This window comes from Hippoglossus stenolepis, chromosome 1, assembly GCF_022539355.2.
Source record: "Hippoglossus stenolepis isolate QCI-W04-F060 chromosome 1, HSTE1.2, whole genome shotgun sequence".
Classification (NCBI taxonomy): Eukaryota; Metazoa; Chordata; class Actinopteri; order Pleuronectiformes; family Pleuronectidae; genus Hippoglossus; species Hippoglossus stenolepis.
Window position 1 is genome coordinate 14,937,586 of NC_061483.1, and position 15,389 is coordinate 14,952,974.

General features: G+C 41.9%; 2 protein-coding genes across 2 annotated transcripts in view; one reads left to right on the top strand and one right to left on the bottom strand.

The window, feature by feature from the left end:
- Nucleotides 1–684: 684 nt before the first annotated feature.
- marveld3 (MARVEL domain containing 3) lies at nucleotides 685–4,457 on the top strand. Its single transcript, XM_035162094.2, has 4 exons — nucleotides 685–1,077; nucleotides 2,154–2,423; nucleotides 2,609–2,706; nucleotides 3,628–4,457. Exons 2-4 carry the CDS (start codon nucleotides 2,161–2,163, stop codon nucleotides 4,236–4,238), a joined length of 972 nt encoding a protein of 323 aa, XP_035017985.2. The 5' UTR covers nucleotides 685–1,077; nucleotides 2,154–2,160; the 3' UTR covers nucleotides 4,239–4,457.
- A 575-nt stretch (nucleotides 4,458–5,032) lies between these two features.
- The window catches only part of phlpp2 (PH domain and leucine rich repeat protein phosphatase 2), a 36,102-nt gene continuing 25,745 nt past the window's right edge, over nucleotides 5,033–15,389 (bottom strand). The window contains exons 14-20 of the mRNA XM_047341064.1: nucleotides 13,933–14,133; nucleotides 13,433–13,595; nucleotides 13,214–13,344; nucleotides 12,875–12,988; nucleotides 12,084–12,278; nucleotides 11,734–11,965; nucleotides 5,033–11,232 (exon numbers count right to left, since the gene is read on the bottom strand). Of these exons, the coding sequence (XP_047197020.1) occupies nucleotides 9,955–11,232; nucleotides 11,734–11,965; nucleotides 12,084–12,278; nucleotides 12,875–12,988; nucleotides 13,214–13,344; nucleotides 13,433–13,595; nucleotides 13,933–14,133 (2,314 nt within the window). The 3' untranslated portion in view covers nucleotides 5,033–9,954. The remainder of the gene's footprint in view (nucleotides 11,233–11,733; nucleotides 11,966–12,083; nucleotides 12,279–12,874; nucleotides 12,989–13,213; nucleotides 13,345–13,432; nucleotides 13,596–13,932; nucleotides 14,134–15,389) is intronic.

The window sequence follows — 15,389 nt, forward strand, 5'->3', positions numbered from 1 at the left end:
GTCTATCCTCCCCCCAGAGAATTCCCCTCCTGTAATTTACTGTGGGTCGGAAGTATTAAAACTAGAAGAAAGGTTCCCTGTTAGTATTTTATTATTGTTTACTGTTATATAATAATTATATTATTAATCATACACTAACTGGCCCATCATAACAGTTAAAATAGTTCCGGATAAGTCATATTCCCAAACAATACATTTTATTAAACCAGGTGAAGCCATTTGATAGTAAGTCCAGTGCACTTGGGTCCTGAGGCTATGACAGCAAATATTGTAAATAATTTACTCACGGAAAAGTAAAAAAAAAAAAAAAGCTGCCATAGTCAGTAATAATTAACATTACATACATCATGGGTGGGTTCCTAAAGTAAGGTACAGTATAGCTTCAACCATTGAGGTCTTTAGTTTAAATGGTAATATCACTACATTCCCTGGTCATTGCTTGAATTTTAGAATTTGATGAATACACCATTTGAATGCGCACATGGCCCATGTCGTCACACGAGGGACAAACATCCAACGGTCACACTTTTAAGACACATTTATTTTGAATTGTGAATGCCAGACCGGAAACACCAAATAGGACTTTTACCACTAGCTTCACGAGCGTGACCGCGTGCGCTGTGTGCGTTCACGTCCGGGTTGAGGCATGATTCGCCAATTTTTTGTTTTTGGAAGTTGAGTGTGACTGCAGCCAACATTTTTTATACTCTTTCCGGTTTTTATTGACATTTAGAGACGCTCCCTGTCAGCACTTTACACTCCAATATGAACAGAGCAGGGAATCTAAAGATGTCTGGTTTTATTCTGTCACCAATAATAAAAAAAACAATAACGGGTTTATAATCCGAGGTTTTGCATAAACATGATTCAAGTATTTCATTAACTTTATGATAGTAAAATGTGGAACAAGAAGCTGCAGAAAGTAAAGTTTAATTCCCAGGCGATAACTAGTGGGCGTGGCACATAACAGGTGGATGACTGCAGGAGGAAATATGAAGCCGGAAGTGTGATAAACTGGATTGCTACTTTCTCGGTGTGTGAACGTAAACAAAACCGGATCTCGGAGAGACTCTCACAGTAAGAAATTATGATTTATTCGTCTTCTTCACGAGCCTTCGACTCTTTCACTTTCACGTAAAACATTGAAATACACGGAAGAACTTTGTGAGAGGGGAGATCAGACTGTTTCATGTCGACAAACCTTTGGGCTCCCACGTTGACATGAAATCACGTTAACGACTCTTTTGATTTTTTACTTTATATGATCAGGGTTATAACTATGAAAGCAAGCGTATACAAACTGGAGACTCTTACTTAAAAGACCTCGATGGTGTAGTGCGAGTGACATGTTTGTGGCTGCAGGAGTCTTTTCAATCTATCCCAAATCTGAAAATTAAAATAAGCTTGGTCTTATCAAATATATGGTTTAGCACAGTCATGCTACTGATCTAAGCTGTGGATTGACATATAGACATTGATATAGCCTATATATGTTTATTCAAGTGTTTTTTTGTTCCTTTTTATATATTTTATTCTATGTAGGTGTGTTGTCTTTTATCTTGACCCTAAATCTGAATAATTACTGTCATTTTGTCCTTCTTCTGCATGTGGGCCCCAAATCATTCTAACCACTTTCCCATTCTGATTGGCCCTCAGTTGGATGCATTCCTCGGCCAAGGCCTAACAGCCCCCTTGGATTCAACCAAGCTCCACCAAATTTCACACACTCATATGTCAGTTCCCTCCCTAAATAAGCCTGATTTTGTCCATCAATATCCACAAAGTATTCTGTAGTAACCCCCCCGTCAAGTTCTTGGATCTGCAACTAAATTCAATGGGTTCATCTCTGGGCCATACCTCATCTGTCCACCATGTTTGGTGGAAATCTGCCCAGCTCTTTTTTTTGTAATCTTGCATACAAACAAACTAACAAACCAGCCAACAAATGCACAGGGGTGAAATCGTACCGACCTTGGGGGAGGTAATGGAGAAACCTCTGTGTTTGGACCTTCACCTAACCCAACCATTCATCTCCATTAATTAACCCTTAATGCATCTTTACTGTCCACGGTGGCAGCAAAAGAGGCATAAGCCAACAATCCACTTAATTTATTAGTCTGTAAGAGGATTCATGTCCACATCTTCTTTTGTAGGCAGAAGATGCCAGAGAGGGGGAGACACCAGCAGAGGAGCGATGAGTACAGGAGCAGGGAGAGGGAGAGGGACCACTCACATGATGGAGACCATCACCCTCCCTCCGGTGACAGAGGTCGCAACCAGAAGCCCAGAGACACGGACAACAGAGGCTCTGCTGGTGACAGGAGGCCCAAACAAAACAGGCAGAGGGACATGACAACTGCCCCTCACAAGGAGCCACCTGCTTACAGAGAACACAGCCGCGGCCGTGAAGGACCCTCCACACTGTAAGGGACCTGATGCTCTCTGTAAACAACGGCCAGCCCTCGCTGTCGTGTCTTTCCACACAAACTGAAGAGCACCTGGGGCAGGGCTATGTAACGTGCTTATTTGTATTATATGTGAAATGAGATGTTTTGCAGAGGAAGAATTGATTGTAACTCACTGAAAACAAACTGTATTGTTTTTATGGGTCCAGAGAGACACCAGTGCCCCACTCTGAAGAGGAGAGTTATGAGCCACAACACAGACGAGCTCTTTACAATCTGAGATACATCTTAACCAGTAGAGGCAAGTATATTCATCACAGGGTCCTTCTGTGAAATGTTACGTGCAATCAAAGCTTCACAGACAATTTCTAGAATTTGTTACGAGGGCCCCTGAATATATTTAACAATATTACATTTCATGTAATTTTTTTCCTTTTTTAAATCACCCACTTAAAGTTCTTGAGAAGTGAAGAGCGAGCGACGAGTCAGAATGGAGCACTTGTGCTATTTTGAGTTGACTTGTGAAATCAGTTCAACATTCTCAGGTCTATGTTGGAACAGTGCTTGTTCCTTCAGTTGTTACCTTCACAAAGCACATACTGTACCTCCAGGGTTACCTCCTAACACCCAAACAGTCCCCCTCGAATTCAATTGAGCTGCACCGAAATTCACACATTGACAGATATCAGTCCCCTAAATATTATTTCAAAATCACGAACCATGAATTATAAGTGGAAAACACAAAAAAAATGGTGTTTAAGAAAAAGAAAAATACCGGATCCGCCCCCTGATCCAGGTCCAGTTTTTTGTGTAATCTTGCTTACGACCAAACAAACAAGTGCACAGGGGTGAAAACATAATCTCCTTGGCGGAGGTAATAAAGTAGCTTACTACTATGAGCTTTTTCAAATGCTGGAATGGGAAAACGTTTTTTGATGATTAATTATTTTGTATTTAAAATGTCAGAAAACAGTTAAAAAAAAAAAAAGCATCAGATTCATCCAGTTTCTTGGATTACATCAAAAGTCTTTTTTGGGGTTTGACAAAAGTCCAAAACCCAAAGGAATACAGTTCATTATCATTTATGACAAATAAAAGAAGCAAATCCGCTTATCAGAAAAAACGCTACTTATTTATTTTGAATATTTGAAATTCTCAAAATAAATTGTCTCATCGTTTCAGCTCTACATTCTCGTCAGTATCATTTTTATCCTGCCTCCAGGTCTGTGTCAGATTATGGAGCTGTTTGTGAATCTGCTCATCGTCATCTGTGCTGGGGTGCCACACAGCAACCAAGGGGGTTACCGGGACCTGGCCAGCCTGGGCGGCATCTACTATTACCACTTTGGTGGAGCCAATGCCTTCACCGGGGCTGACGCAGACAGGGTGAAGGAGCTGGACCGGCTGTTCCATCAGCTCAAGCTGCCTCCGTACATCTTCACCATGGCCTGCGGCGGGGTTCTGATGGTCTACGCCTGCATCATGCTCGGCCTGGGGATTTTCCGAGTCCCTTACCGCTTTCCGCCTGTGCTGCTGGGGGAGGCTCTGCTGAACTTCCTGATCGGCCTGGGCTACATCCCTGCCCTGGCCTTCTACTTCATTAAGCTGCAGGAAACCTACAATAATCCCATCTGTAAGGAGAGGGAGCAGATGTACAAGAGCAAAGGGCACAAGGGCTTTGAGTGCCAGTTCCACGGGACAGACATCGCAGGAGGACTCTTCGGGGTGTTGGGGGTGTTTGTGTTCATCTTTGGTACAGTGTTAGCTATCAGAGCTTTCAGGTCAGTGCGAGCACTAAAGAAGCAAAGGACAAATGAGGACGATCGTTTTTAAGCTGCCTTTTCTCCTCGACATGGCGGCGGTGGGATTGAGAAAGAATCCCTGTGAGAAGAAACCGTGTTAGGTTTTATCATATTAGGTCATATCAGAATCAACTTTTTATCCACTTTTTTATACTTTGATGAATTGTTTACTTTTACCTCTTAACCAGTTTACATACATGTTTATCTTTTTTGTGTAACTGTGAAGTTATAATAAACAACTCAAATAGCATTTTATTATTTACTTCTAATGTCCTTTAATTCCCTCTGGAATAGGGTGTGTAAGTATATCAGCATTTGTCTTTACTTTTAAGGACGAGGTTGGCTGATTTGTTCCCCAGGTCAAGTTCTACAGGCCGACATCTCATAGGTAAAATAACTTATACCCCACGACTAAATTATTGTGGATTCCATAGATCTCAGCACAGTCTGTGGATCATTAATCCTTCAAAGTGAATCTTGATACACACTGATGAGGGAAAATGTGCAGTTATCAGTGTCGCTATTGAGCGACAGTATCTTTCCATTTTCTTGTAATCAATTTGAACAAAGCAGAGTAACACTTTGTTCCAGTCTTTTCCTGTTTAAACCTAATTCTAAACTTCTCCAATAGAACACAGATCTACTGTGTTTAGGAATTTATTCATGACATCCTGTGATTCATTTCCTTGACCTGAGAACCGTTTTCTGTGCATTTATCATAACTGAATAACAAAGAACATCCCATCCATAGGGACCTTGGCAAATATCCCTTCCTGTTACATAGTGTGGGTATTTAAAATGAATGACAACACACTACAATCCACATCATATCTTATACTGACCAAAGACAGTAACTTTGATCATATTTATTGGCATGAAATCATCACGGAATGGTGAGCAAAATGGACACCGGACAAAAAAAAACTAAACAAATCACAGTAAAAAGTTTATTGCTACTTGGCTTAAAGTTAATTTAAAAACAGCTCGTCTGCTTAAAACTAAAGATAGCAGCATTTCAAATAAAACGACGACTACCTTCCACTCTCAAAATTCAAGGGAGTACAGTTCTGTCTGACACACAGCGAAAGTGCACATTGTTAGTCCTTCTACTAAATAATAAATCATTAAACATAAACCTAAAAGTTTAGCAGCAATCTGCATGCTAAAATACAAACCCCCAAAAATATTAGATATGATTCCATTTTTGTACAAATAAAACCCATTTTGTATGTGTTTAACATGACTTATATTTAGGGCATGCTTTGAACAGTAAATACAGTTATAATTAGTACCTTGAAATAAAAGTACCGTCATGAGAAACCGTTTTATGTGGAATCCCAGTCACTTTAGATTCTGTGGTGGAGAGAGAAATATAGATTTGCATGAAAACAATGAGGTACAAAAATAAACGTCGGCTTCTTGGCATTGTGAAAAAAATATTCAAGCATTTCTAGAAAATAATGCGGAGAAAGGAACTGTGAAATCGAACAACGGCTACTTTGGTCACATGTTAAACAACTGGAAAGCCTCTTCAATCGGTTCCATTCACCACGTTCACACGGAATTACAGTCGGTCCATTATTCACACGAGCATGCATACACTTACTGTACGTGTGCACTTAAGCTTCATTTTACATACACATAAAAGACATGTTGCAACAGACTGTAGTTGTACAAGGAGCGAGTTATGTTGTGCAGACAGGAAATGATCCTTTACACGTAGTAAATGATGCGCAGGTAAAAAAAATAACAAACACAGACGCTGTGGCCTACTCTTTTTCAAAATTTGGTGCAGGAAGGTGGGTGATGAGCTTTTTACCACTGGACCCCTCCACTTAAGAATTAAAGGGAATATTTCAATTCAATGCACTGTACCCTGTGCTCCCTCTTCCTGTATCTACGCACACTGTTGGCATATGTACATGCACACTGATTAAGATCCTAATGGCTTGTTTCATGGAATACGCTTCATGTTGGAAATGTACAGGAGACAGGACCGCAGGTGAATATGTGATGGCAGCCAGGAGACGGACAGTAGAAATGTACAGTGAGCGAACAGATGTGTAAAAAAAGTGACCCAAGTGGTTTTAGAGGAGCACGAAATGTGCGATACAGTCGACGCCTGACTTGGCCCAGAATAATAAAACTACACTGCAAATGAGCACAAAAAGAAAACACACAGTCATAAAGGAGCAAATTACATACAAAGCACATACATCATACATACATACACACATCAGTCAATATTTATTTTCAGACAAATTGAAAAAAATGATTTTTGTGGATTCAGGTGATGGAAAATGAAGCTCTGGTATACATTTATATTTATACACACTTTGCATATTTGTATGGGGGAGTTGGCAACATCGGTTGCAAACACCACTACTTAGTATGAAACCTTTAGGAAAGTTTAACTTCTCCAACTCCAAACTCACTATAAACAGCTCAGTTTCCCAAACTTTGTTTCAGACGTGTACTAATAATATTCACAATCATTTGTCTTGCAGCTCTTTCTAGCTCCTCCTGTGGCCTGTGGCAGGTGCACCCCCGGTGGCCCCCAGTGTTTCACCGACATCAGTCCAGACACCGGATAACGTGTGTGGGTGAAAGGCAACAGTCAGAACCACACAGAGTCGCGGGTGTTTGGCATCTCAGACACTGATCAATAAAGTGACTGGAAATAAACGATTAGCCTTAAATTCCCACTGGTGAATTTAGAAAAAGAAAATAGAACCTTCAGTTGAAATAAGTGAATCATGAATAAGCATAATGAGGAAACTAACAGTGCTTCGATGTGAGCTTTTTATGCTACTGTTTTTTTACATTATTTATTACTACTTAAATGAAGAGAGATTTCCAAAACCATTTCCATGTAGCTCTACTGGTAAGGTATCAATTAGCTCAATATTTGATCCAACTATAAATACTAGATATATAAATACATACATAAAGATATGTATGTATCTAGATACATAAATAATGGTAAACATAACTGTGTCCTCATTTTCAGCCAGAAGGGGGCCCAATAATTTAGTTTTTACTGAGTCAGATTGCTTTAGTGTTAGTGATGTTAAGGACGCTGCTGTTTGTGGTGCTGATGTTGAAACTTTAAATATCTGTCAAGACAAAATTCTGATGAAACTGAGAGAAAACTAAATCATATTTACTAAAATGGGAATGATTCATTATATTAAAAATGATCGTAAATGAATTGTTATGTCACTTTACATTGTCATCATTCTCACTGGCTATGTATTCTTAAAGAAGAGGTGCTATGTTGGGCTGAGGGAAGCCCCAATAATCCCAACACACCATGTTGATCACTATCTCATATATTAAAATCACTACTTTTTTTTTATGTACAAAGTGCTTTTAACAGTGTTTATTCCTTTCAAGAGACCAAACTTTTAAATAACAGGAAACAGATTCAGACTCACACATCAATTAAGGCTTCAGCAGCGACTTATCACTCATTGGTGTGGAGCAAAGACAAAAGGAGCGAGGGGGTTTGCTTTAATAAAAAAACCTCCTGCTCAGAGCTGAAGAGTTCAGTAACACACTGAACACGAGTGGATGAATCAAAGGGGGCTCCTCCTTCTAAAAACACTGAGTCGTGTTTTACTTTAAGGCTTAAAGGGAACACTGAAAGGTCCAGCTGGGTTTCAGCCGAGGAATGCCAGAACTGCACCACTACCAAGTTGGAGTGCTACATAAAAATATACATCTAATGTAGAAACCACGAGCTATTACCAAACGTATGGCCGTCATGAGCACAGCAGCCGAGCAGCAGAGCTGACCTCTCTTTTGGCACAAGGTGGGGGCAGTAATGTTAGTAATGTAGTTTTTGACAACCCCCTTTCAACTGAGATGAATATGATTGGTCCAACATATTTTAAGAAAACAATTAGTAAAACACAGCGTGTAACTAAATAGAGAAAATAGAGCAAATCCTCTGAATCCTACAGAAACATTGTCTCTAGATCAGGAATAAGGATCGATGCAATGTGTCTGAGTGACCAAGAGAAGCTATATCAAGTTATATAAAGGGATAACCTGCTTCTATAATTCCAACTAGAAATGTGGGATCTGCTGCAAAATGTGTGACACCTTGTGTGCACAGACCAGATCTTCCAGGAAACCAGACAAAAACATAACAATAACGCACACTGACAATCATCTGGGTTGTGCATTGGAGAGGTGAGCTGAAGAAAAAGATTTGAAATGAGAAGTTAAAATGTCAGCAGGTCCCAGGGACGTGGGTGGATGTTTAGACATGTAAAAGTGAAGCAGCCTCCAAAGTTTGGATAAATACTAAAATGTACAATCTTAGTACCAAGGAAAATATTTCATAATTTGCAATACATAAAAATATTGCATGTATCCTTCATTTTGTAACAATACACAGTGGAATATTTTAGTTTTGTGCCTCAACTGGTTTGTTAAAAAATAATAAATTAAATGAGATGATTATTTGGACACTGTTACAGGGACAATATTTAAACACTCATCCTTTCAAGACTATGAGTGGACATCTAACAGGTTGACTTCAGACAGATTTACCATTTACCTCTTTAAATGCTATTTTGCTTGACCTTAATTATGTTTTATATATGTTTTCATTTATCTTTTAGTATTCTTCAAATATTATATATGTTATAATTCTATATCCTTCTTTATTTTCTCTGTTGTTTTGGTTTTTAAATGTTTAAATTCAATACTTTAAGTCATAAGAAAATAAATTAAACTTTTATTTTCCGGTGTAGTTTTGAATATGACCATGTGAGTCACAGATTACACTGATCAAAGGATTTTTGAATCCACGACACATCAGCTCACGACAGTTGAATGACGTTTATATTATAATTGTCAGTTTTCAAAAATACATTGCTCTAAATGGAAATACCTTTCAATCTCAGTGTCAGCAGCTCAAGCACACTACATCAGCTAGAGGCTGATTATGAGTGTGTATAATTCATTTATCTGATATAGGAGATTTTCTATCTATATTGTGTGGGGTTATTAAAAATAAAACATGACTGCAATGGTTCTGGCCATGTAAATGCAGTTATTTTGTCCTCGCCTCTTCTTATCCGATGAGCCTTACAAGCATTTATACGGTGTGTTCCCTTTGTAAGCCACAGGAAGAGGAGGAGAGCGAAAGCTGTGCCAGCGCTGGTCTCTCGGAGACACGGTCTGTCCCTAACTAACAAGCTCACATCCCTAAACACAGCCTGGACGTGGAGGAGCTCTAGGCTGGATCGTAGGCACTTCTTCAAGTTTCAGTCACAGGGCTTTTCTCCAGGACCTGAGAGACCACAGAGTCCCCGGAGAGGAGATCTGACCTCACTGAACACCATCTTCCCGTACACACCCTCCAGATTGCTTGACTTTCCAAGTAAAGGGAAATGTTGCTGACATGTTTACACACATGAGGTACCCCATGTCAGGTCAGGTTTGTTTTACTCTATAGTAACCTGCAATCTTTTTCACAACATCGTGTTATGAAGTAGAAACTTGGTCACCCCTGTTTTTCTTGGATACTCACTAGTAGTCCATGACCTCGACTTAATGGTACCACATCGCTGATGACGACTGTCAAGGTCCAACAGGTTTGTCTTGTCCTCGCAATGGATCTGAATGGCAACTTGAATTGGAATATCCCACACGTGTGAGAAATATCTCTTCTTCTTCCCTGGAATGGCACGTTCACAGAACTGCAGCCACATGCCGCTCTGCTGTGTCCCCCCCTAGAGGGCAGTATCGTAGACTTCCTGCTGTAGAAAGGGAGCTGGGCCTGGACCTGGAACCATGTTGGAGGGAAATGCAGGAGGGTGCGGATGATCCCACACAGGCTCTTTGAAGGAGGGTGTTATGGAGGAGCCTGAGACGAGAGGGCTCTGGCCTCTCAACTGCTCCCTGACTTCCTGCTCCAGACTTGGTGGAACAATCAGCTGGTCCTCTGGGTCCTGCTGTGCTGGGGCATTGAAGTAACCAGACTTTTTCTTTGGAGCCTCCAGGGCCACTTCAATAAGATTGTGACTGTCCTCAGGAGCCACCACAGAGCCATTGGACAACTTCTTCCCAAACAAGCTGCATGTGGAAGGGGACTTCTTAAGGTCAGCGATCTCTCTCCCACATACAGCCAGCAGGCAGCCGTTTGTGGCAGAAACCACCACGCTGTTCTGTCTGCGCATTTTGCCGTTGGGGTAGTCAGAGTTACGCTTTTCAAGGTCAAAGTCCTGGGCGCTCTCAGTGGACCCTGACCGTAGCTGGAAAGCACAGCAGTGAATGTCCACCTCTACCTCTAACTTGCTGCCATTGGAGATGACACCCTCAAGTGGAGCTTCATCGTCACTGTCCAAGCCGTTGTCGGACTGGTTACTCGAGAACGTGGCACAGGAGGGCTGACGCTGGAATAGGCCCGGGTGGGTTCCTGAACCACCTGAGCCTGGCACCATGATCCCACACAGCGTAGTGGCAGGGTGTAGGCTACACCGTCTCTCTGGGCGGGGTGCAGGCCCAGATGATTGGTGCTCGTCTGATGCGGTGGACCCCGCCTCACTGCCCACCTCTGAGGCTGACGTCTCACTGCTGAACTCAGAGACAATACCACTGCTGGATGAAAGGGTGGCCGGTTCACTGGGGCCCGGGGTCACGGTTACAGGCGCAGGGGCAGGAGGGGCACCGCGGGGTTCAGTGGTGGAGACTGGCGGCTCACAGGTGCAGCTGTCCACGCCGATATGCAGCGACACCACCACAGCCCCGATGTTGTCCTTGCAGCCATAACTCTGGGCGAGCGAACACAGCTTCTTGGCAGCAGCACGTGGATCTCGCACGGCCTGCACGGTGCACACGGCCTCCTGGTAGGAGACCCATTCGAACAGAGCTCGATTACCCAGGATCAAGAACTCATCCTGGGAACAGAGCGGCTCAGTGTGCACCCAGGGCTTTGGAAGCACCCAGGGAGACAGGTAAGAGCAGCCCAGCAGCCGAGAGCAGCATGTCACTCCACTCACTTTGTTATCCTATAAAACAGGAAGTGCAATTAGAGTTGTGAATCAATGTGAAGCTTCATAATAAAGTCTGCTATCTGCTGTCAGACTCTACAACACCATCCGATAAAAAAATTAAATACTGCCCTGTTTTTCTCATGTCACTCTACTTATCAGGAAACTGCACTATTTCTAACAGAAAAGGGCATTTTGCATATATATACTGTATATACAACTTTCTATAGTTGTACTATATAAAATATACACTTTTTATCCATGTATATACCTACATTTATATATAAATAGCATGGTATATTTTTTTGGTATACCATATCTGCCTTAATACGTAGAAACGGTCTAATCTGCACATATATGGACACATCTATCCAAATATCTCTCCAAAACCACATATGCACAAATACAGTTTTAGAGCTTACATGTACTTCAGAATATGAAGCTACACATTAGCATTTGATCAAACGTTCTACATAATGGCTCTAATGTAAACACACAAACATATGAGCTGTTCATTACCTCCGTAATTATGGCTTTACTGAGTTTAACTCTCTCCATCTCCTCAGTGCAGTTCTCCAAACTGTAAACCTTAGAGAGAGGTACCGGCCGGCCGTCCCGACACAGCACTGCCTGGCAGGTGCCCACGTTGGCCACAGTGAGGCTGAGGTAGCCCCCCGGATCTGAAGGCTTATGGTGGATGTAACACAACAAGGCAGAAGCACCCAGTTTCTGTCCAGCCATTCCTAGTTTCCTGTCCCATTCCAGGAGAAACAAACTCTTAAAGTCACCAGTTACAGCTACACACAGCAGTCACTGCAGTTTCTTGATACAAAAAGGTTTAATGAAGACTAACTAAATATCTGTCTTACCTGTGTGAGGTGAGGAAAGTGTTGCACATGTACACGTTGTCGATACTGGAGTGCTGAAGCTCCTCACACAGCACATCTCCCATGGTGCACTGCAGCAGCCGAGGCACTTCCTCATTGCGGTCGCCATCAAAGATACCGTAACATGCCTCCACACCGTCTCCAAACCGGTCGACAGTCAGCACAGACACACACAACCTGTCGCCAAAATGATATCCACTTTAACAAATAGACCTTACATTCAGAGATAAACGCTTCAGCATGCAACACTGCTCCTCCGGGTCAAGGGGGTGACAGCTGATATCAGACGCTGCTGTCTGGGCCCCTGTGGTGCCAATGATCCTGGAGGAGCAGCCGGGCTGTCAGCACTAGCACAAGCATTAAATTGCATTAAATCCAACAGAATTATTAGGCCCCACTGCACCAACTAGGCTTAATAAAGATCCAATGACTGTCCTGATGCCAGAGCTATGTAGGTGCCTGTCAATGATTCAGATACTGACTCAGTTGTAGACATCTGCTCTGTGTTTCTATGGCAACATCCAGACAGAGATCTATACAATAAATCAACGCACAAAAACATTTTGTAAAGAGTTATTATATATTTGACAAAAGAATTACAGGGTAAACCAGACCCCATGTAGACAAGAAAGACACTGAATGAATAGTCAAGTGTCTTAATTTAGGGAAAGAAATGTAATTTACTTGTACGCAAAACAATTACTTTATATATGTAGCTCTATATGTTCACAAGCAAACAAAGAAAACACATAGGAACCCAAAGCAGTGCTCACTTGTTTCTTTGACCGCTCATTTCAGAGTAACCATGGTTCCATGGAGTGGAGGCACTCAATGAGTCCCCTGCTGTTGTGGTGGATTTCTGGTCTAATTTGAGGGTTGTGATGTGACTGAAAAAGGAGAAGAAATACAGTAGAAGGATGAATGCATGGATGCACAACATACATACACAATACATGTTTCACTTCAAGAATTACTCCATATACTCCGAGTAGGTCTATAGACAACCACACAATCTAAAACCAATGTGTCTGTTCTTAATTTTCTATTGACACATTTTCAGGAAGTAATTTCCAATTATTTTTTTTAAACGGGGTCAGGGTTTTGTTCCTCACCTGAAGAGGTTGAGGGTTTTGTGTTCCAACATCAGGCTGTTGTTGCCCGTCAGGTCGAGATCCTGCAGAGTAGCAGGCAGCGAGTCGGGCAACTGGATCTCAGTCAGCTCATTACAGCTCAGATCTACAAGCTAGAAATGTTTTTAAAAGACACATTAGCTGAATCAGGCTAAATGTTATCATACACCAAACAAGTCAGGCTGGAAAAAAAAAACTGACCTTGATCTCAGGCAGGTTGAGGATCTCTGGGAAGACAGTAATGTGGTTGGAGTGTGCGATGAGGGTGTGCAGTCTCTTACAGCTGGACACAGTGGAGGGGATCGTCTTTAGCTTGTTGCCACTCAGATCTAGCTCCTCCAGCAGCTCCAGCTTACTCAACTTGCTAAAGACAGACAAACATTAGAGGGACATTATAATACCATCACCTCACTGGGTACAACAACATGACACTGTACATGGGCTTGATGTTAAATAAAACATACAGTAAGTGAACGATGGCAGAAACACAAAACAGACAATCAGTGATGCCAAATAAGGGATCCAATCAAACGTGATAAATTAAGGGACAAAAGACACAATGAAATATAATGAATTATTCCATGAATTTGAGAAAACGATAAACAGAATAAAACAACAAAAAGCCACACTATGATTTTTTTTTATTATTACAAGACAAACACTTTAAATTATTGACTAACATGAGAGCAAAAGCAACAAACCTGGCAGGAAAGGAGAGCATTTGGTTGTAGGCGATGTGAAGGACCCGCAGGTTCTGGTGTCCAACCAGCAGAGCACCACAGTTCTCATTCAGGTTGTTCCCCGTCAGGTAGAGCTCCTGGAGCGTGCTGAGGCTCTCCTCGGATTGGCTGCTTGGAGGAATGCTTTCCAGGGCATTGGCTGACGCATTTAAGAATTTCAGGCTGTGAGGAAAGACAAATAACAATAGAGAATGACAAAAGCTACAGTAGAGAACATCGCCAGCTTTTCATCCAACACTGTATCCAACCCTTCATTTCTTGTTGGCCATGGTTTTGGAGAAGTTAAAGCAAAAATTTAGGGATCCCAAATTCTGTTTGAGTCGGAAGGAGCAGCTCATTTTGGGCAAGAGGCCGGGTACATCCTGGACAGATCGACAACTATCCCAGAGCTGACATATAGAGACAAACAATCATTCAATTTATAGTATATATAGTGTATAGTCTTTGGACTATGGGCGGAAACCCATTCAGACACGTGGAGAGCATGTAAACTCCACACAGAAAGGACCTGGCCAGCCAGAAACCTCCTGTGAGACAACCACTGCCCGTTTATCCCTTCCTGAATCCATTTTTAATCATCCAGGACAAAGTGGGTACAAACAGATTAGACGCTGGATGTAAGTGAAGCTGACCTCAGCTCCACCAGTGAAAAGGATAGAGGACAGATAGTTTTGTTGGTAGGACAGGATACTCCTAAAAAGTATCCACATAAGCCTGCGTAGAGTACGGACAGTAATTTGAGCTTCAGTGGTGCTTGTGCTGTTGTTAAGTTACTGCCTGTGTGTTCACATACTGAACAATAATAAAACCTGTCCTTCAGGCCCAGGAACAAGTGAACCGTATCCCGCTGTTGCTTTAAAACAAAGTCAGGCATCACAGTATCTGTGCAGTGATATCTCTGCAGCCTTCGAAAGACTGTTGACGTCACCCTGTGTCTTCACAAGTATGAATATGATAAACCTGGTTTCTGAAGCCACACTCATACTGTTTTCATCAGCCCTGAGTGTAACCGCTCTCCCTCGTAAGCTGCACAGCTCTTGGAAAGGATATCAGGAAACCCATCATACTGAAAACAGTTACTGCCATTACGTCTCTGCATTAGAGACAGTAAAGTACATTTGAGCTTCTGAACTGCTAATGGGTGTTAAGTGATTTACCGCACAGGAAATTGGAGTGCAAGCGAGGCTCCAGTTACGGTCTCAAATGCTCCGCTGATTTTGACCACAATCCCTACATAGACACTGTACATACAATATATACTTCATTATATACATCTATATTTTATACTTCCAGAACAGTCAGCTGCGATGAATATTAAGCTATAACACAGCAGGGAACACAATACAAGTAAAAGTTTTGAAGCAGAGGAACGAGCTGAGAGCGGACTTCGAGTAATGGCATAAAAAGACTTGAGGACA

Excerpts from the sequence above, each read along its gene's own strand:
- marveld3 (XM_035162094.2), top strand. The coding sequence starts at position 2,161 with ATGCCAGAGAGGGGGAGACACCAGCAGAGGAGCGATGAGTACAGGAGC. Across the intron at positions 2,424-2,608 it reads CGTGAAGGACCCTCCACACT|GTCCAGAGAGACACCAGTGC; the intron begins GTAAGGGACCTG and ends TTGTTTTTATGG. Across the intron at positions 2,707-3,627 it reads ATACATCTTAACCAGTAGAG|GTCTGTGTCAGATTATGGAG; the intron begins GCAAGTATATTC and ends TCCTGCCTCCAG.